This window comes from Lasioglossum baleicum, chromosome 7 (genome assembly GCF_051020765.1).
Source record: "Lasioglossum baleicum chromosome 7, iyLasBale1, whole genome shotgun sequence".
NCBI classification, from domain to species: Eukaryota; Metazoa; Arthropoda; class Insecta; order Hymenoptera; family Halictidae; genus Lasioglossum; species Lasioglossum baleicum.
The window spans coordinates 12,901,761-12,924,155 of NC_134935.1; the positions used below are offsets into that span (position 1 = coordinate 12,901,761).

At 44.4% G+C, this 22,395-nt stretch overlaps 3 protein-coding genes across 9 annotated transcripts in view; 1 reads left to right on the plus strand and 2 right to left on the minus strand.

Moving 5' to 3' along the window:
• The window catches only part of Atg16 (Autophagy-related 16), a 642,505-nt gene that overhangs the window by 300,163 nt on the left and 319,947 nt on the right, over window positions 1–22,395 (minus strand). The window lies entirely within an intron of this gene.
• LOC143210246 (uncharacterized) overlaps window positions 1–22,395 on the minus strand; it is a 473,171-nt gene that overhangs the window by 201,552 nt on the left and 249,224 nt on the right. The window contains exon 4 of one of the 2 annotated variants that reach the window (XM_076426927.1): window positions 1–22,395. This exon is cut by the window's right edge and continues 13,851 nt beyond it. The exons of the other annotated variant lie outside the window; for it this stretch is intronic. The gene's annotated coding sequence lies outside the window, so the exon portion shown is untranslated. 2 annotated transcript variants of the gene reach the window in all.
• Neo (ZP and PAN domain-containing protein neyo) overlaps window positions 1–22,395 on the plus strand; it is a 211,294-nt gene that overhangs the window by 125,081 nt on the left and 63,818 nt on the right. For all 3 annotated transcript variants that reach the window (XM_076426914.1, XM_076426913.1, XM_076426915.1), the window contains one exon: window positions 9,064–9,265. In XM_076426914.1, coding sequence (XP_076283029.1) covers window positions 9,064–9,265 — 202 coding nt within the window. The remainder of the gene's footprint in view (window positions 1–9,063; window positions 9,266–22,395) is intronic.

The following is a 22,395-nucleotide window of genomic DNA, read 5'->3' on the forward strand; positions in this document are numbered from 1 at the left end:
GTAATGTACACTAGCATCAATATAAAGAAGAATAAAATGCTTCTAAAAGAGAGGCAATATTTTTTCTTTTAAAAATAAGGCATATAGAAATGGAATTCTACTTCACTGGAGTTAGTAAATTTATAAAAGCACTCCTAGTACCATGAAGTTGCTACCTGTAATAATACAAAAAAGTAAAAAATCAAACATTTAAGAAAAAGGAAAAGAAAAATAAATTTTTCGCATGAATTTTTAAAGATGAAGTATTTTTCTCATTTTAGAAGATTATTTCATATTTATTTTGCTTGACGAAACAGTGGGCACAATAACAAATTTTCTAAATTGCCAGGAATAGTTCAAAATGCAAAAATAAAATGATCGGACTTAACAAAATATTTTCTATTCGATTGAACATAAAAATTTTTTTAAATAACGAGGTCCATTTGAAAAGACACTGAAGAATTCGTTTTTCGAATATCACGAGCTTCAAACAATGTAGACACTTGGAGCAATATCAAAGAAACGAAAATTCTGCGAAAGAAACAAATTTTTGCAGCTGTTCCGCGAAGAGCCAGACCGGACGTGCCGAAATAATTCGCCGGAATACGAAATGCAGAGCGAAGCGCGAGTGTCAAGGCATTTTTGAAAGTAAAATTTCGAAGACGGCGGCGCGCGTGTCTGTGAATTTCGCGCGGGCTGCTGCGCGACTCTCGTCTCCGGGTAACGGGGGAAAAAAGGAAACGGGGCGAAGGAAAAGTGGTCGTGACGAGAGGGCGACACGGCCGAGACAGTTGGGGGGACGTTAAAAGTACAAATGCATTCAATTTCTCGAATTGCATCACTGTCTGCCGAGCAGACAAGAACGCGGCGAAAAAGAGAGGCAGCGCAGCGGTCGGGAGTGCGAAGCACGATTGAAAACGCCTGGCGTTGGTTCAACCGAGAAACTTTTCTTATTCGTGCGTCGTGCGCACGCTGAACTTCCTTTTGCCTATAATATTGCTTTCCTAAATAGGTTCGTGGCGAGCGAATTTGCGAATTCGCAGTGTTGGCGCAGTTAAGCTGGTATTCCAGTTTGGTCGGTGTTTTATTAGAATTCTTTGCGAATTTTTTGCGCGGATTCAGTGAAAGGTATCATCGTTAGATCTGGTTCTGTGTATTCATTTGTCGTTGAACTGTGATCGCGAATATTTTCGTTGGAAAATTATCGTTTATAGAAAGTTTATATTTAAATGACTGTAAAATATGTTTGGGCACGATTTTGGTATATGTAGACGTTAGTACTGCACGTGGCGAAGACGTGTGCAAAATTTGAGTTCGATTGGTGCAGTAGTTTACGAGATATCGCGCTAGCCACGTCGAAGCGTATGGTTCCAGTTTGAATTCTGTCGCCAGGCTTGGGTGCAAGCGATAATTTTGTTATCGTCTGAATCACGATTACAAGATTTCACGTTTATCATGCGTTTCTGATTCCCGGGGGGAAAAATGGGTTTTCTGCACTCGTTAGAGAGGAATACCGCCCCGAACAAGAGAAACGAGCGTAAACAAGAAAAGGGGGGAAAGAAGGCCGGGCAAAATCGATTTCATTTTGCCGATTAAAGGTTTAATTACAGCGGAACGGTGGGCGAGTATCTCGCTGAACTCCGTTGTATCTCCGCGGAATCGAAATAAAAATAATTAACTCTCCGGGTATCGATGCCGAACGGAGCAAGCGAAACTGAAATCACGCTGGCCGCGCCGTTTCTGTCCAATAATCCTGCGTCCTCGAACCCCCGAGAAGGGGGAGAGAACGGGGGAGGGGGAGTGGGAGTGTAAAAAAAGGATACCTGCCCCGATCGGTTTGTATCGAATGGTATCGATCCGAATGGGAAACACCGGTGTGTGCTTCCTCGATTGTTCATCCCGCGTGTTCGACTGGCCAGCGAAGTGGTAAATTAGCGACGGGCCCCGTCATATTTGTCGCTCCTTTGCCTCCCGGGAACAGCAGAAAGTAGTCGTGAAAGCGAGCACAATTACGTAACGTCCGGTCTCGCGACCACTTGAAAAACTATGACTTTACACGCCACGTTAAGCTCGTCTAACGACCGGCTGCAATTAGGCACCGGGATACGAACATAGAAATTTAGGTGCGCGTGACGTTACGCACGACGACCGACAAAGCACCCGACAGTCAGATGCAGGAACGGAATATTTCTTAAAAAGAAGCCCGAAGTGTTCATAAAAGCGAGAAGATTGAATTTATAGAGAGGTTTTATACCCGATATTCTTATAACACATGTTTGAGTAATGGAACTTGTTTAATCGTTTCCTACACGAGCGTCTTTATATAATAGTTCGAGTAATCGTCGGATAAAATCGCGGTCATTTGACCGTGGTGGGTTTAGTGTTAAATAATGATACCAGACGAATAAAATTTTATTTCGATCGATAGGAGATCAATTCATTATTATACATAGATCCTGTTTGAAATTTTCATCGTGAGTCCGACTAGCTTTATACCGGAAGAGATTAATTGCTCAGAATAGAGTCCAATTTAACTATTAATTGCAAGAACGGTTTCTGCTGCAACAACTAATGCCTATAATAGGACATCAATTTTTGAACGGTATTTTTTCAGCCACACGTATTACCACCTTAACGATCGTGTCGAAATGAGTTCAACGACCCGGTATATCGCGACCCCGCGTGTCCTCCTAGCGGCTAGCCTCTCGCGCTCTGGCAGGATCATACTTTCGGAACGGGATTATCTACATCGGCGGAATTATTTAGCATTTTTAGCATCGATCCGCGAGTACAAGCGCGGCCATAAACGGGCCCGCAAAAAACTTGTCCCCGGGCTTGTAAACCAGAGTCCGTAAAAATGTTTTACGAGTAACAATGTGGTAAGCGGCCTAACGTTGTTACTACACTAATAAAGAGTACACACAATTTTGCATGCTAATGACCGAGGCCTCGGAACGAACGGCCGCTCCGGCATTGCGTGACTTCCAATTTAAGAGCATCGAAGTCTCCAATAAACCTAACAGGACCGTAATTTCAGTACATAATAACGGTAACGCCGATAATTAGACAGTGTTCCAAAATTGGCGCCCTCTCAAGGAATCGGATTCCTAGCACGGAGTCGTGGAAACTATAGTTAAAAAAAGAAGTTAAAACGATTCGTTCGGCCAAGAGATCCCGAGTCTCCGGGACGCGTAATATCCGCCTCAATTATATCACCTAATTAGACAAACCGCTACGGCAATTTGCAAGCCGCTTATTCAGCTTGATTCGACACGAAACGGTTTAAAGAACTCATCGCGACGATAATTACCGATTTATCTCTACGCAGAAGGAGCCGAGCCTTGTTCCATGCGACTCGCGGAAAAAATATTTTAATACGCTTGTTTATGCAAAACAAATAGGCCGAGTCCTCTGCATATTTTAAGTCCGAACACGGTGATAATCTTTTATGTTTATACATACCTAAGAAGCCCCCTAGCGAACTACCATATATTAGCCACGATAGATATAAACCCCGTGAAGAAAGAAATCGACTCAATCGAAAACCAAATTCAATGAACGTTTACAAATCGAAACGTTGAAAGTTTAACTAACGTGCAAAATTTGCTTTTTTCCTAAATAACTGATCGAACCGTTGCGCCGAGAAAACATCAGCATATTATACAATTTATAACCTTGCGATCGATATTTCAAACAACATTTTCACGAACGTTTACACAATTTCGAAGATTCTTTCATTGGACTGCGGATCTTCGTGCGATAAATAGAAATCTTGTAAACTAAATGGAAAAGTCGTTCCCACGTACACGAATAGCTGCTCCCGGACAGATAACAAATCAAACCGGAGCAGTGGAAAAAATTCTGCGGTAAACAATGGGAAGTTTTCTTAATTTGAAAGCGTCCTCGAGGTATATCCATTAATATCTGGTTTCTATTATTTCAACTATCGATACAAGTATACCGTTCGAGGCGCTCGAAGACAATAGGCGAGTTCTATCGGGGACCACCTTTCCTAAGAATCTTGCGGAAAGGAGAAGAGAAGGGGTGGGTGCGGAAAGTCCACGCACGGAAGGAATTTCATTGCCTTTGTTCGAGGAAGGAAGTCGGAGCAACGAAGAAGACGAAGGAGAGGAATAAGAGCGGCGATCGGAGAAAAATCCCAGCGGAAAGGGGCGGTGGAGGGGTGAGAAGAGGATGAAGAAGAAGAAGGTGGAGGAGGATGAGGATGAGGACGAGGACGAGCAGGGAAAGGAGGAGGTGGAGGAGGAGATAAAGAAAACCGAGATTATACATCAAGTTCACCGCGACGAAGGAGTCGCTGGGACAGCGAGCGTGGTACGTTGCCAATGCCACTTGAGGCTGAATCGTATCTAAATGTGCCTCGTATATCAGAAATCGAACTGTTCCGCGGTACTGGTACACACGAGGCGGTTTACTTGCATCATTTTGTGCGGTCGCCGTCCCGTAATACCGCCGCTGCAGATGCGCCCAGGTCGTTCCACATTTCCCTCGACGTCGTGACAACCTACACGTGGAAGTTCCCCTTTCCGTACTTCCTCGACTACGGGGCCGTTGCGCGGCTTCGAACCGGGGGGGGGGGGAATCCCGTGTTTTAGTATGAAATGATGTAGCATGCCGACGAAACGATGCACCGGCTGATAAATCACAGCAGATTTACGGCGATATAGAGCTATTTCGTTCCCTCTAAGTACAAAGGCACGTCCAGCCCGGCCACGAAGAGTCCCCGATGATTTTTCCGCGACCGGAAGCCGTCAGGACGATAAGAAGAACCCTATGCATCCTGCGACACCGACACCAACCGGCCTCGTACTCTCCTCATATTCCAGTTTGTTAGTAGATGTCAGATCTTAGCAACCTTAGTGAACGATGCATTGCGATCAGTCGGAAGTACAAAGTAAGTTGGTCAACAAGTCAACCATTGGCCTCTTGCAGGTCTCCCGTGTAACTTATCAGGATTATTTTCCATTTTCTTCCCCTGTACATCATCTCCGAAAAATGTCTAACACGTTTGCTCCCGAGCTGCTCTCCCCAGCCTTCGAGTTAACGTCACCGGGTAACATGCCGTTTCCGCCGGCAGAAATTAAAAGATTTACGATCGTCCGCAATCTTACCGGCGATCTACATACATACGTGACCGAAACCCGAGAAACGAAAACAGAAAGGAGGGGCTATGTGAGTCTGGAACAGAGCCAGGATAACGCGCTCCACTCGCGGATTGACAGTTTCGGCGCAGCCACCGACGCTTTATCTCCAGCACGTTCAACAATCGCCGCACAGTCTTTCATTGATAAGCGTCGCGATTCCTCCTGTGACAAGCCCACGTCGGAGATTGCTTAGAATTAAGTGGAACCGGAGCTTCTCTGTCTGCCGGTCTGGTTTTAATTGGAATGATGGCCTGGGGAACGGGGGTTGATGAAACGGGGCAGAAGCTTTCCTTTGAGTCCTTGATCCTTTATGGATGATAGATCAACTGGCTGTTCCTGTTGATTTACACTTTTACGAGATTATTCATCATATTTTTTGTAGGGTTTTATAAATACAATCGATGTTATTCGTTTTGCAAATTACAAGGCACTGATGTACGGACCTTGTTTTACATCCATTGAATACCTTGGTAACAAACGTACATTGTGCAATTGCGATGCAAATTTTTATACATTTTAAAATATTTTCCAGCAACATTGAAAATCTCATGATTTTCGAACTACCACAAAAGGAACAATATTGCCAATGATAAAACGCGATATACAACTCGGTGAATTTCGCGGTATTCATGCAGGATTCATGCTAGAGAGCGTACTTGAAAAGATTATGAATTACCGAGCGCGTTAATTCTGGAGAGACTCGTCGGTTAAATTGAAATCGATGAGGGACGAAGTAGAACGCCGAGAACCGCGTCGATGGAGGATTTTTGTGGGGCACGAGGATTTTCCCTCCAGAAAATTTGTCACACATTTGGGGCGGTTCAGGTATTCCAACAGCGGCGTGCGTTGTTCTGTGTGCGCGGGCGATATTTTTCACGGCGGAACGAGCGGCGCAGAAGAGAGCTCGTTAAACGAACGGTAAAAAACATAGAATGATAACAACGGTCGATAGCGTGGCCTATGCATCACGCTTCCTTCCGCAGGATATAACTGATACGTTCTGGAGGACGTGAAATTACAGAATCGATCGAGGGAGAGAGAGAGATGGGTGGTAATTGCACTCGTCTGGATCATTTTCGCGTTAGTCGACTCTCGCATTCGGCGATTCAGAGGTTACAAACACGTCGCGTTTCTATTGAAATAATAACAATCGTACGGGGTCTCTGATTGCCACTTGTCATAGATCACTGATGAGACTTTGACGTGGGATGAACACAGTCACAGAAGGTATAATCGGAAACACAGCCTTGGAATGACAAAGGTTTCTCTTGCTCGCGTGACGTGTTCTACGGTGCAATTTTCTTTTCTTTTCGCAAAAAACGAGGAACGCGCTTTGTTTTACATTCGCGTGCAGCGAGTATCGCTGCTGCGCGTTAAGTGCAGACTATTTCAAGTGTGATGATTGGCAAAAAGGTTTGACGACAATGCATATTTATCTCGACGATATAAGGTGTGGCAAAACTCGATTTGAAAGTCATCGTAGGCGGTTAGTACCACTGATAACAAAAAGTAATCGATGTGAGAAGAATTACTGTGAGGAGAATTATTGTGTCATTTTCAACCTGCAAAGACTATTAAAAGACGAAATCAACTTCTGTTTTATTCCCATTTGTTAGAATCAAGTAGTACCGTTAATAATCAAGTGCATACTGCAAGTATGTTTCTCAATGTCCACGATGGTTGACAACAAATGGTACCATTGTTAGTGGCAAAATAAGTATATAACATGATGTCGTTATAAAAGTTATGGCTTAAAAGGAGTCGGTGTGTAAAATCGTGTAAGAACGTTTGAGATGGATGCAGGAATGGACAAGACAGTGGCAAATGCAATGAACAGAATGATCGGTGCTCGTGTAGCGTCTAATAAAAGGCAAACAGTGGTAGCCGGGACAATACGAGGCTCGGAGGAAGCTGTTCAGCCTTCCGATAAAATTCTATTCGTACCTGCGAAGTGCTTACAATCCGAGGATGCTCCATTATCTTGTAATGCGGTACCATTATAACGAGTAAGTGGTACTTGTTTCCTACATGTAGGCCCCCGGAAGTGACCGCTGATTACTGTAATGCGCCTACCCCTCGGCCCGTAACGAGGAACATCTTCCTACTGTCTAGCGTTCCGCGAAAAATTCCGCATCACGGACCGCGTCGAAGCCGCAAAAGGAACGGCCGTCCATTTTCTGTTGCGGTCGCGATCGCGGTCGCAGCTTCCACTCATTAAAATTAGTTACAGGCATTAGGCTCTCTCTCTCTCACTCTCTCCCGTGAAAGCTCCCGGTAAGCCGGCCTGGTAATTGAATGTCTTTAACGCCTCCTACGGGAACGGTATTCCGTCACTTAGGCGAACCACAGCAACCTCGTTATAGCAGTGCACGGTTAAATTTACACCAGTTCGGAAGCCAGATATTCCGGAGGAGGACATTCTCTTTCCAAAAACTGACTCGATCGCGGTTCGACAAAATTGGAGGTGATGGGAGAAGCATGTAAAAACCGTGCGCTGCTGTATTCCGTCACTTAGATAACCTCATTACCTGTCTCAGCGTATGTCCTTCGGTCGAGGAAAACTTTTCAACGAATCACCATCGAAAATCCCGTTTCTCTCATCGAGGAGGAGGATTCCCCTGCGGCACAGTGTGCTTGAAATTAATTATGATTTCGTAAAGGGAGATGACGCGACAACGACATTAGGGCGGGAAAAATTATTCCGCCACTTAACGATCCCTCTCACTTCGAGTGGATCGACAGCAGAAGAATAACGAGCCGCAACGATCCAGACATTGTCGCGAACACGGAGAATAGTAAGCATTGATCAGCGTCAGTTGAACACTGCTTCAATAAGCTGGCGCGACATTCGCGCTGATATTGGTGAGGGAAATGTAGAAGTTTTAAGGGAACCGCTCGGGGCTGATGATTCTTCCGCGCTAATGCATTGCAGAATGCACCCGACGAAATTTATAAATTTGGTGAAGTGTCCTGCTAGTGTTATTGTCTCGAGAATAGTATAAAACGTTTCCAGTCGATTTTGTAATTGTTCAACGTATTTTATTGGATGGAAGGGAAATGTTTTAATTTCATTCAATCATTCTTGAATATCATGCGAACAATTTCGTTGAACTGGACCATACACTTTCATAAAATGTTTAATCGAAATAATATTCGCCGAGAATAATACCGTGATATTTGATTTCATTATGTAAGTTGCAATAATACATTTATTGGAATATCACTTGACTTTTATTATAGTATGCACAGACAAATGAATCAATCAACCGAATCAGTTCCCACACAAATGCACTTTTATGTCATTCATAATTGATAACATGAATGTAATCGTATCCGAGTTTAATCATATATAAATTACAATAAAGCATTCATTCAGATAACAATCGATTTCTATTGCAGTATAAGTGAATCAAATTACGGAATGAATACTTCTGTATAGAAACATGTTTATGTCTTCACTGACTATGAAACGAGAAAATTATTACAACAATAATTAATTTATCAAGATAATGATCAATTTGTATTGTAGTAGAGAACTACATTATATGTATGAAAATCTTAAATTATGAGAAAAGTGAACAATGATCGTAGATGAGTATGTGTTTAAAATTTATTTTCCGGAAGCCTACGAATAGAATGTTCGAAAATCGTGCTGTACCAAAAGGAAGCTCAAAAATCATGTTACCGTTCTCGATTAAAATTGCCGTTCAAGCATCTCTTTAAAAACCTCTTAAAAATTACGAAATAGTCGCCGGTAGAGAATGCGTTAAATTAAACATTTGCAACATCAGGAATTAGATGTATACTCCGAATGTCCCCATTACACGGACACTCGTCGCGAAGTGTTTAAAACCGAGGCAAGATCGCGAGGAAGCAGGACGTGTCACGTTAACCCTCGCTGCTTGTTTTCTGTTCTCAGGTGCGCTGTCGCAATCGCAGTTCCCGGTGTTCACCATCTACGCCCAGAAGAGCTGCTTGGCTGTGAAGCCATGCGAGCGTGCTTGGTGCATCGACAGGGTGCAAGGACATCGGTTGCAGGGGCACACGCGCAGAACGATGACCGCCTCTTCGCGGCAGCACTGTCTGGAGCTCTGTTTAGGCGAGAGGGACTTCCTGTGCCGGTGAGTAGAGAGTGTCCACAGCTATTTTACGTTTTCAGCCTTGTATAGAACGGACTGAACCGACTCTATGGACGTCGACAGCGGCGAAAGATAGAAGAAGACACGCGGTCTAGAAATAAATAAATAAAGAAAGAAAGAAGAAGACTGGGTACCGGCCCTATTCAAGAGACGGTCGTTTTCCGGACGAGCTTATATATCTCTTTTTCTTTCTGGTTGCGGGGCACGATATCCGCCGATGGAAAAAGGCGGACGCACTCGTCCCCGAGATTCGTCACGAATCGACATACACCCACGGTCCTCTTTCTCTCTCTCTCCACTCCTCTCCATCTTTCCTTCGTCTCTCCCTCGAGTAGGTCTTCGAGAATCGAAGGCACCTCTACACGCTCCGGTGCGTTTTCCAGTTATTGGATTCTTCGATCGGGGGCGGACGTTACATCACGCTCCTATAGACTTTCGAGTGTTTCTCGGTCATGAAGCGGCCGTCTCCGACGTTTCATGCGAGTTGGAACACCAAAGGGAACGAGCTATCCTTCTGGAAAAGTTGCAGAGAAATAGCTCTGGGCCACCTTGATTCCTCGTATGTTTGTCGTTTCACGGGACGGCTATTCGCGATTTCGACCCCCTCTCTCTCTCTCTTTATCCGCGTCGATTCCCATTTAAATATTTTTCATACATTCCGAATTCTCCGACGCCGATATTTTCCGAGATGCTTCGGTACCTCAAGAAGAAAGCTGAGGAACCGTTGTTGAGCTCCTTTGCACTTGGGAGCTTCGTGATGGAGGTTATTAGGAGGAATATTAAGATGAGAGAAATACACAGATTTCTTTTTTCAATACATTAGAACGTGTTCTGGATCCAGCAGTGGGGATTGTGGTCCACGAAATAGCAAAAGAACGAACGATCCAATCAGCGAGGTTCTACTGCAATCTCAGTACTGCAGGGCCCGTCAAAACGATGTGTCGTAACATTTCTAATGTACGATTACGGAGATTGTAAAAAAATGATTCTATCCATGATTCAACAAATTTATTTTCTCAAATGATCGAAACGGGCCGATCCCCGGAAACGTGCTTCCCGACGTTCTAACGATCGAACGTCTTTCTAATTCGCAATTAAGGTCATCGATGGGAATTTTCATCGCGTTCGTGGAAACGACCGGCCGCCTGTACCCTCGCATCACGCTAAGTACACCTCTCGAACACTCGTTAGGCTGCCGGTCCCGGCCTTGCTCGTTGTGTTGTCAGTGCAACAACGCGTAATCAGATGACATAAAGGCCGCGAAGACACGTTGTCATTACAGTTGCTCGAGGAATGCCTTAAAACGAGAGAAAAATCGCCGGCGACGTAGGTACCTACGGCCTGTGTTATGCGGCCAGCGAGCGTTGTTTAACGCAGGCTTTAAAGCTTACGGGCTATTTGCGACGTCGTTTCCGTTCACGGTCGAAAGGATTTACTATGCTTTTGCTTAGTTTACGCTTTGGTACTCACTTATCATCGCCTTAGCCACGCATTATTTTTTCCCCCGCCCGGGGGGGGGGGGCGGATAAATTTATAATAATCGGATGGGAACGCGGGTTTTACTGCGCGCGGAATTTCGTTTTCGATTCACACGGTGGTGCTTGGCTTCAATTCCTCGTGATCAGATTAGACGAAAATGCGCTGTAATGTTTTTAACATGTTTAATAAGTTCGAAATAATCGAACAATATGTTTAAATTATTTCTACTCATTTTTATCATAAATGCATCAAATCCGCTCTCTACTCATCATTAATGTCATACTGTACTAGCTTCTTTTACCATCTACTTGGTTCGAATGACTTCGTAAAGAAGAAGGAGACTGCTATTACAAGTACAATACTAGGGACAAGAAGAAGCACCTAACAATAACATCGTGGACATTCATAAACACAGACACAAGTAGTAAAAAGTGAAGTACGAATGTGTCCGACACAAAACGATAACAAATGTGTCCAACAGATTTTCAAAGCAGTTTTTCTCGAACACTACGCCACCTACGCGAAAACTTCACCCTACACTTCCAGCTTAATTTCTCACGAATCATCCCTTGTTCGTAAAGCAGTGTAGCTGGCGCGTTATCAGAGATCATTTGAATGATCCGTTGTCCGCAAGCATAATTGCCGGTTCCAGCCAGTGCATCTCTCGACTTTGTACCGGCGGTTGTTGATTTATTCATCCCGTCATCTTGGTACTCCCACGAACGAAGACACGAAGTGACGTGCTGCTCTCTCTGCAAACATTTCCGGCAGGCGACAGATGAAGTGTTTTTGAAGTCGATTAGAAACACCGTACCACGGTGGAGCACCGACGAAAAAAGGGGAGCGGGGGAAGGGCGAGATTGAACGAACAAAGGGGATACTCGGCAGTTTCAATTATACGCTATCGAACCACTTTGCCCGGCGGATTTTTGTGTTTACGGGGCCGTGCGAATTCGCCCCTCGGTGCGAAATGAACGCATCTTCGATTCCCTTTATCGACCGGTTTCAATTTTTTCCTTGTGTAAATATTTAGAGGTACACAGAATGGAATAGAAGCTAAATAAACGGCGGGCGCGTTACTCACTGTACCATTACAGTCACGCCACGGGAAATATAAATACGCGTAAATGCCACTTCCTTTTAACCGGTTATGGCTCGTCGATGCGCACAGTGACGTAGAAACGCTGTACTGTGGTGTTGTAAAAATGTACAGTGAGTGATTGCACTGGTTAAAATGATCTATCAAATTGTGGTCACCCGACAGAAATGCGTTTGATGGCAGAAAATAATAACCTATATTGATTTCTAATAAATTATTTTAATAAAATTTAGTGAACACTGTTTTAAGAATTATGAGAGACTAGAATATAGTATAATGTACTGAAACACAGCAGAATAGAATACGATATAGAATATAATGTACAATTGTAGATAATAAAATCGTCCATCAAATTTTCGTACGAGAGATTAGAGATACATTTTTATACAGAAAGATTCCATACGCAAATCGTAGCTGTTAGTACAACGACTGACTATAAAAAATGCATTTTTCATTTCGATAACGTCACACAGACTGTAGATAGTAAAAGAAATATGTTGAAGTCCCCGTAGATCAAACACCGTATACAGTCAGCCACCGAAAAATATTTCTACTAAAATTCGAACATTCGAATCAGAAAAAGAGAATAAAATGGGTAAACTCTATCATAAAGATAACAACAGCAATGACCTCTCTCTCTCTCTCTCTGTGCCTCACAGTATATTTCATTTATTTTTATGAAAAAGAATACGTGATATATTGTCACAAAATAGAAAATAAAAATTGTCAAAGTTAAGTTTAGTCACCAGAGAGTTCATCGCACAGGGTTAACGTCCCCAAACCGAGTAAAATCTGAGTTTACCGAAGCATTTAAGCCCGACCGGGTGCGCTGGGAGTATCGTGACCACCTGTACTCTCAAATATGAGAAGCGGCAGCGTATCAGAATCGACTGGTTAAGCCTGCGATCGAAAAGATAGGTAGCATCCTGTTTCCTCGAAGGAATTAACGAGTCACCGTGCACAGTGTAGCAAAGAAGGAACAGAACGGCTGGTGGACCGTTATGAAGTGTCTGGTAACGGCGGCGGCGGCGGCGGCGGCAGGCAGGCATCGGGTGCCGGCTCGCGCATAAAGGTTAATTAATAAACAACCGCGTCATAATCGTGACAAGCAACAATGCGTCGGCTCGGAAACGAGCCGCAAACAACGGACCATTAGACGTCCCGGGGCCCGGGCACGGCTCTGATACGGTTGAACGCGCGGGAAAAGGCCTTATTTCACGTTCGTCCGGTAATTACGGTCCACCACCGATAGAAGGGACAACAGTTTAAGGTATTTCAATCCATTAGCCAGGTGAAATATCGGCGCCGAGGCTCGGGCAAGTATGCGGAAGGGCGAACCCCGAGGCCGAGAGGCCTCCTCCGTAGAGCTTCTTCCGATTTCGATAGAAACGATCCCTAACCGGTGCGCGGTGGTGTGCTGGTGTCCATGCAGGCAGCAGCACCGGGTAGAACGGAACGCACGTTTATGCGATATCACGCCGACGCGTCAAGCCCTGTATTCGCGGGCACGATGAACGTGCACGTGCACGGTCTGCACACCTTGAAAGAACGTAAAGCGAAAGGTCTTTGCCAGCTGGTCGCTCACGACGACCCTCCAGCTCTGCTTCGACCCGAGGCAGGGTCGAGAGGTCCTTGCCCAGGCGGAACCGTATCAAAAGTGGCATAGCTACGCGTTCATGTCCGGGAAATGGCGCCGTAAGGGTGCCGCCGCGATTTGATCCCCGGATGAAACGAACGGACCACGAGCATTCAAAACCTCCTAGACTACATTCAATCCCATCTTTATTTCCCGAGGACTACTCGATTTTCTGTTACCACGGTATCCTTCCCAGATCCTCTTCCCCGAAAGATACAACACGTACCAGCATGCTTTGCCCTGGCTTTGCCTCCGTGCCCGAGTGTAAATAGTCTGTGTTTATTGCGTCCCTCCGGGTAGTACGAACCTAGAAGATTGTTACATACCTGGACATTTTTGTTTGATGCTTTCACTCTAATAACTACTAAACTCAGTCGGATGTAGTGGTCTCCTTTCAAATGGTTCCCAAACAAAAAACATTATTTCGTTGTTACTCAATGTTTCTTGAGTACTTTATACATACTACTGATACACTTTGCTTGAACATTTGACTTACTTTAGACTTCCGCGACCAATTTATTCATATCCCAGATACCTCATGCTCTAACGAACCTACATCGACATGCAATAATATTCATGAACGATCACATGTACAGTTTCCTTCAACTATATTTCAAATTCCGTTCATTGCTCGCGTGCATTTTTCTTCTTGAAAGCCTATTTTTCTGATATCGACATATTTTCTGCGTGTTGGATACTGTTATTTGCGGTAGGTTTCGTGTCTTCGTTCAATTACGCGAACGGTCACGACACGAATTTCGAGCGATGGATCTTTGGTTGGTCAAGGTTCCTGTTACCGGTGGAAATGTAGCACATTCATGGGTCTGGGTTGAAAATCGAAGCAATCATGCGGTGGAAGCCGGAACGCGAGGCTGGTCAGAACCGCGGACGCCTAATCAGCCGATTGTACGGAGGAAATACCGTTCCCATGGAATGTTAATGCGATCTTCACCGGCGATCCTTAGAAACCGCGGGTTCCACTTACAACCAAGGCCAACCGGAGCGCCGAGACAACCCATTTCACCAGGCGCACGCACATATCGTTGCGCAATAACGCCATTTTAGAGGCTTTCCTCGATTATCCTCGCGAAACAACCCTGCAACCGACCCGCAAGACCCAACCTCTTCCTTGTCCGAGGGTCCTGCCCGTTTTAATGGAGACATTCGCCTCTTCCACCGATCTCTTCCGCGTTTCTTACGCGAATCACGAGCCCTCACACTGAAACGAAACGACCGTCTTCTTCGACAAGATATTTCATTTTTTTTTTAAATACAGATCCTCCTGGAATCTCGTAGAAAATTCGTCGCATGCTGCCCCTGAATTTATTTTGTCCGAAAGAATTTGTTCATAACAGCAAAACCTTATCCTTCATTATCCTTGTTATCCTTAATCCTCCTCTTTGACGTTGTGTTTTTTATATTTATTTTTATTAGAACTTTTTTCTGATGAATGGCGGGAAGTTTTTCGGAAATTTTTATTTCCCATGATATGTGGGTCTCTTCAAGGCTCATCTGCTGTAAAAGATATTCGTCAGAACACAATGAGCGTAGGCTCACCTGATCACCGGTTTTGATAAATGACCGATCGCGATTAGATACCGAGATTAAAGCCATCTTCCGAAGCTCCGCGAGAGAACTTTACAACACGTTCTTTTGGCGAGCTTAACTGTAGTCTAAACTATGGGAATGCCGTGGGTATAGATTATCGCCCGTGATAACGCCACGACCATAATTTCAATAGATGTCGGCTGCGAGCCAGCGTTGGCGTAATGCATGGTTTATCAATTACGATTCAGTATTACATACTTCGACGAAACCGTGGGCTAAATACGGGTAAAAGCTTCTCCGTTCCGAAGATTCTGCACTTTACATTCGTGCAAAGGGAAATGCTGCGAAATCCCAACAAAGAAATTTTTTGATTACATAAAGATGAAATTTTAAATACAAAATCAAGTCAGAATCTGTGGTACAATCCCTAGAGAAATACAGGACAAAGTAAACGTTGGTCGAACCTGATTAGTTATCCTCCGCACCAATGTAAAAAATACAATTTTTTAAAAGCAACGTCGAGATTCTGTACTTTCAAAAAATACAAGTTACAAAATCGATTTGGAGGATCAGTTACACAAGAATCTCGCCGTGAACGGGATCCAGACTCGCGAATAAATCGGAAAATCCGTTTCGCTAATAATCGGCGAGAGAATGTCAACGATACAATTGAATCCGGGCCGGTGTAACAAAAGGCTAGGGGCGAAGAATGGATGATTTTAATCATCCGATATCGCGACAAGATACCTCGGCAGTCACGGGGGAACCCGAATATGTTCGAAGTGTGCAAATAACGCAACGAAGCATGGAGCTTGCCTCGGCACATTCAACACGGTTCTCCGCTCTCGAAACGCTGGCGATTTGTTACGAGCAAATGGTAAAGATCGGATGAATTCCAAGCGGCATTGCGCTTCGTTCTGGAGTGTTTGAGCCGCAGTGAGCGGAGGGTAGATAGCAGGAGAGAGAAAGAGAGAGAGGGGGGATGGTCCGAGCTCGAGTAAGCGGGACAGAGAGGGGTAAAATCGAGCGAGAGGAGACTCGGGTAAAAGAGAAAGCAAGAGAAAGAGAAAGGATGCACAGCGTGAAAAGAGGGCAGGTTGCCGATGCAGTGCACGGTTTACGACCGTCGGGACCGGTCGAGCGATCGATCAAACGCGAATCGGTCGTTGGAGGATCGGGCTGGTGCACGGTGCTCTGGGTCTCTATGTTCGAGGTTCTGGACCTCGTGAGAGATAGGTTATTACCGGCGCGGCGGCTCGCTCGTATCCGTTGTTCCTTGTTACCGGATAATGAGTTTATTGTTTAAGAATCACGCCGCAGTTACATGTGCCGCGATCAATTACAATAATGTAATATAATCGTAGCAAGGTCTCAGCGCAAGCGTGCGCGCGCGCGACCGCGTCCCCCGGTATAATGAGGTCCCTTTCTTTAATGAGAGGATTGCCGGCGGACCGAGTTTAGCCACGCCGAGGCCTTATTCACCTACGAGAGAAAACGCGCAAACGTGTGCGCGCAAAACCACCGGCTCGCTGAATCGCACGTATTCTTAAGCAACGCGGCGCATTCACCTAACGTGTCTCCCTCTCTCTCTCTCTCTTTCTTTCTATCTTTTTCGCTCTTTCCCTCTATGTGTACACTAGAGCAAGGGGATGAAGGGACGCGCGACGGGGGTTGGTCTCTCGGCCCGGAAAAGAAACGCGGAGAACGCGTTACTTCGTATATCAACGTCGGTACATCTAGTCCGCCACCGCGCACGCCTTACAAGAGGAAAGTTGAATTCAGTTTCAGCCACGTCGCGACGAGATAAAAAGTTAAAAGTTCGTTGCCAGCTAAAATTTCACCGGAGATACCGGTCGGCCAGGGTGCCGCGAGAGGGAAAAAGAAAAAGAGAGCGCGAGAGAGAGAGAGAGAGAGAGAGAAAGGCGGAATGCGCAAAAAACCATTAACTTGAATCACGCCGGAGTTTTCACGGGTAAATTCGGGTAAACCGGCGAAAATTCTACTTAAAACCCGGCCCGGTCCGGCCCTCTTTCTAAGAGGGTTTTCTGGTCTTGATGACTCGGAACATCGATTTTCCTTTTTAACTTTGTTACGGCTGTGGGAACTGCAAACATTTTTTAAGGGAACACGAAATTAGGTGCTTTCTCGCCTGATTTCTTATTGACGATGATCATTTTTTGTGTAATTTGTGGATACAATTTTGTTGTTGTTCTGATTAGATCCTGTAGCTTACGAAAGATTTCATGACAATTTTCGTTTTGTGAAAGAATTACTTTTTAAAAATCCTTAAAATGTACATCCGCAAACCAGAAAATCCTTGAGGAACGAAAACGACATTCTAAAAGTATATAGAAAATGTACCTGTTTTTGTAATAAAAAGCATTTATTCTGTAAAAAAAAACTTTTAAAAAATACGAGAATATAGAAACCAGAAAATCCTCGAACAGCGAAAGTGGACTGAAAATAACACGTCCTTTAAAAAGTTCAAACGACCTGTAATGTATGGATAGAAATGCGCTTATTTCAGCGCTGCGAAAATAGCGATCGACAGGCCATTAAAATACGCATCCAGGTGCCATAAAATCCCGAAAGGGAGGATCGACAGGATCGACAATCGAAGGGACACGGGTACGCCCATAGTTCATGGAAGTCATCGAAAGGACAGATCGCGAATTCGAGAGGGGAAGTAGATACTTACGCGGCATGACTGCGTGAAAGTGGCGAGCGAGACGAGAGAAGCACCGGTGGCAAAGCGGGGCGAGAAGAAAAAAGAAAGAAAGAAAAATTGGCGTTTTGAAACGAAACGACGTCGAGCACACTACACAATGAATGAAGCTGAAGTAGCGCTTTTGTGCAGGCGGCGTCGTTGGCGTCGCTGGGCGCTCTGCTGGCCAGACTTTTCCGCAGAAGGAAAACGGCGCGGCGTGGCGCGACGCGACGCGATGTTGACCCCGCGAAAATGTTCGTCTCGTGCAAAAACAACGACGAACCTTCTACCTTTTCGGGCTGCCATGATATATTCAGGAAGAACGATGTCCGACGAATTATATGGGAGATCCTCAGCTTGCGACGCTTCCAGAGAGCTCGCGAAACGCTTGGAAATTCACGCTACATTGCTCGGATGGAGATGGCCGCAACGTATACGCGGTTCCGGTGAAACGCGCAGAAAACGAACTGAATGCTCGATGGAGTAAAAGTATATACACACGGCAACACACAGCGGCGTCAATCATTCCCTAGCACGATTCAGAAATACCCCAGCCACCGATCTTTCCGTTTTTTCTTTTCTTTCGAGTACTTCTCCCACTCTAGTAATTTAAGTAGTATCAAAACTCGCTGTGTTCTTTTTTGAAATATTTTGGTATGTTTATTGCAATCTCTGTGTTTTAATTATTATTTTCTCTTTTAATCATCTTACAAAATCTTTTAATGTCTTTTCACTTTTGTCTTTGACCCAGTTTTGTCATAAATCCATAAAATCCGCAGTCTGTTCGTGACTAAATATTATTATAATTATACAAGAATATATTTAGTCTTTTAATTTATATTCCGACTTTAGTCGATCATAAATGGCAGAATATAAATGTAACAGTATACAAGGGTTAAATCTTTCTCTTTGAACGCGAAACCAGTCGACTGTAAAATGAGAATTGAAGGGTTCAGAGAAAAAGGAAGAGAACGAATAAAACCCCTCATTTCAGTTCTTCCTATCACAGAATAGAGAAATGCAGAAAGGATGAAGGTCGTTTGTTACGTAAGCTACATTCTATGCTCTGAATTTCCAAATCAATTTACTTGAAAGTTCGTATTTTCAACATTGCATCTTCAGGCTTCGCGGAATCGGCTACGATCCGTTTCTCCATTATTGACGATCCATATTTCTATCTTACAATAAAGAGTGCAAGTATTAAACCTTAAAAGTGTAATGTCCTTTACAGACATGCTACGTTTGAATATATTCTGAAGATCTACATATAAAAAGAATTCGAAAGAATGAAATTGCTCTAAAAAGTGCAGAAACATTAAAAAACATAGACATGTAGCGTTCTCGTGAAATGTTTTCTACAGTGTGACATTTTCTTTCGGAAGATCGAAGGAACGAGATTGCAAGTTCGCCTCTAATCCCGAAAATTCGGGCGATAAATTCCGCAGGGTCGTAGGGCGAGGGTTCAAGGGATTAAAGTGGAAAACGGATCGATCTATCGGCGTAGTAAAAACTGTCTCAGCTATGGGTCGCAGATAATTTCGCAGGGGACGCTAATAGCCTTCCAGTTGTCTACTCCAGGTCCGGTGTTTGTCGGCGCGCACACGTTCGACACATTAAGCAGTAACGGCACGTCGCCGACGATAGATATTGCGCTTTAGTTGGGCTACAATTTCCTCCGGTTTTCCCAAGGAAAGTAGGTTACTCTTCCGCGCGCGCGTTGCTTCTGCTGCTTCCCGTTGCAGCACTTACCATTAGGAGCAACGCCCGTAACAGCGACACATCCAATTATAAGTGCGAAATTCATTGTTCGCGGAAATGGGCAGCGGTTCAGTGGCCGATCTCTCGCTCGCTTGTGCTTGAACGACTGCCAACTTGGGCGCGAGATACCTCTCTTGGTAGAGAGAGAGTGTATACCGGTGAACTACTCGGAGGCGCCAACAATCCCGCAGTCAAGGAGCTCCCTCGAGAAATCTTCTGTAGATATGTGGCGAAAAGGGGAGAAGAAAAGAGCTTGCGGAGAGAACCAAGAGGATTGAAAAGTATCAAAGTGAACAAAGACGGGTCCCTTGGACATACACGGGGGCCATCGGACCGACCGAGGATTAATTAATTTATCTGTGTACAAGCCACCGACCCCGGGAATCGATAGACCACCTAGTGGAATTATGCGAGCTCTCAGCCGAATGCGGAAAACACTCTCCGTTCAGTCAACCGTAATAAGAGAATAATTGAACGAGCTGCTGTACCACCTAAAACCATGTTAAACACAAACTACATAATTATTTAGCCAACGTTCATGCCTAACGTGCACGTGTTTTTTAAAAGTAGAAATAATTAAAATTACACGAATTGAATGTTTTCAAAATTTTAGATTTGATGACACACAATTAATTTTCGGTGGTGGAAAGAAGAAGAAAATGAAGGAAATGGCATTTTCTTATCTCCCAGCTAGGATCCATGAAATTAATCTGAAATTCCATCCTAAACGCAAAGAGGATAATCCATAAAATAATTGCACAGCTAAAAAGGAAGTATCTTTCTATCGGATTCCTTTAAATTCCTTTGAAACGACGCATTATAATACGGCCGTGCATATTTCGAATTATCTTAGGAGGGAAAATAAAAATCGAGATCCTCGAATTTTCAATAAATTCGAGCATATTTAGATTTCCTACCGATTCCGTCAAGTTATTCCGAACGGGCATGCGGATTCGGAATATTCACCGGGATGCGGCAGCAAATTGGAGACACTCAATTTTCTGAAATTGGTCGGGTTCCGAAGTGAAAGAAAATTGAAACGGCGATATCGTTTGCTGATCGAAATTAAAGAAGCTAAAGTGGACAGCGAGGGCCCATTATTGCGTGAAAACGGGGTATCGATTCCGAATCGGTAATCGTGACAATACAGGACCGTTCGGTGGTGCGTTTCGCGGGATACAAAGCGACTGCAATCTCAGTAATGTATCGATAATGTTATTCGTGTACGAAGCTTATCATCGCGATGCATAATTTCATTCGTTTCGAAATCCAGCTTGCTCGCGCAGGGGGGGAGGGGGTAGTCAGATGTACATAGACTCATGGAGCACACTTCGTAAACCACTTAATCGATTACCGATCGTAATTTCAGCTCTCGAAGAATATCGTTGCCCGCCGCCACTGCCACTGAATCGTAATCAAGGATTAACGTTCGACACAGTTTACCCCGGGATTTACTGTTATCCGCCGCGTTTTTACGGTAATACATTGATTTAACGATTTTTTCATGGTCCCCGGAACGGTGTCAAGTAACGCTATAATGCAACCCACTGCTAAAGAACTCGGTGTCCCTCGTGGGAGGTGAAGCAAACCGATGGAAGCTGCGAAAATTTTATGGAGGTTCGAAATTGTCGGCTTTCGAACACGGATTGAAAATTCTTTTACAAAAATACTGGCTTTGGATCGGATCCGAATTCACTAAATTTAGCTCAATTGAACCGGGCTGGATTTATTCGATGGAATTCCTCTATTTGAATCGAGTGTCAAAATCGAATCAAGAAAGAATGAAATGGAACACTAAATTTTACAACTTGTTTGAGCAATACGACCATATACATTCTTTATTTATACAGTATATTCATTTAATTAGAAAGGTTCGGAGTCGTCGTTTTTCAGAACAATTGAAAATTCATTGAGAAATAATTCGCTTGGAATGAAATTTAAACACACTACATTTAAGTAGGCTGAATATAACAGTGTAATTATACTCTTATTCTTCAAATAAATAATAAATTCTTCCAATGTTTTTCCCGATTTGTATCTTTTCTACTCACTCTTATCATGCGTACATAAGATCTGATGATGCACAGAAGTACAATAATCAACAAATGCAATGTTGTATAATTATTATCTGGAAAAGACAAAGCCAACGTTCATTACTGTCGCGGCCTCACAGCAGGAGTACTGTCGATCCACGCGGTGGAGCAAATAAATAAATCGGTCGAACAGGTCGCACAGAAACCGGGCTCTCGTTTAGCCACTTTTTCTTTCTTCGTCACCAGTCCGAGAGTACTTGCGTGACCGGACACCGCAGATAACTGTCGATTGAAAACAAGGCCGTGGATTCTATCGGGCCCCGGTCCGCGGGGCAATACCTTTCTCAAAACGAGAACATCCGGCCTGGCTCTATCGAGAATCCGAATCAAGCCCTTTCCAAGGTTACCCGAGATGAAAGGGTAAAGGTTGATCTGGGCACCGAGGAAGAGGAGAAGAGCAGCCCCCGATCATGAATAAAAAAATATAAGAGGAAGAAAGAACGTCTGCCAGCGCAAAGTGTGCTCTCACCTCTGTTGTACAACCAGCAACTTCTTCGAGGAAGAAAGGGGAGGGGCTCTCCCTCTCTGCGCTCTCGGATGAAGAAAGAAAGAGGAGGAAACGGCATTTCTACGTGGCGTGCGATGAGCAATTATCGCAAGGCAACTACGGTCAGATGTTCGTGGTCTACCGTTTCCTCGGCTGTCTGAAAGCTACGCGTGTATACAGTGCCGTGCAAAACTTGTCGTCCGTGTCGCCGACCTCTCGGAGTCGCGAAACGAACTTTTGCGGAAGCTGCGGAGACTCCATTCTTCGCGATCAATTTCCGCGTGCACTACTGCATTCGTTTTGTT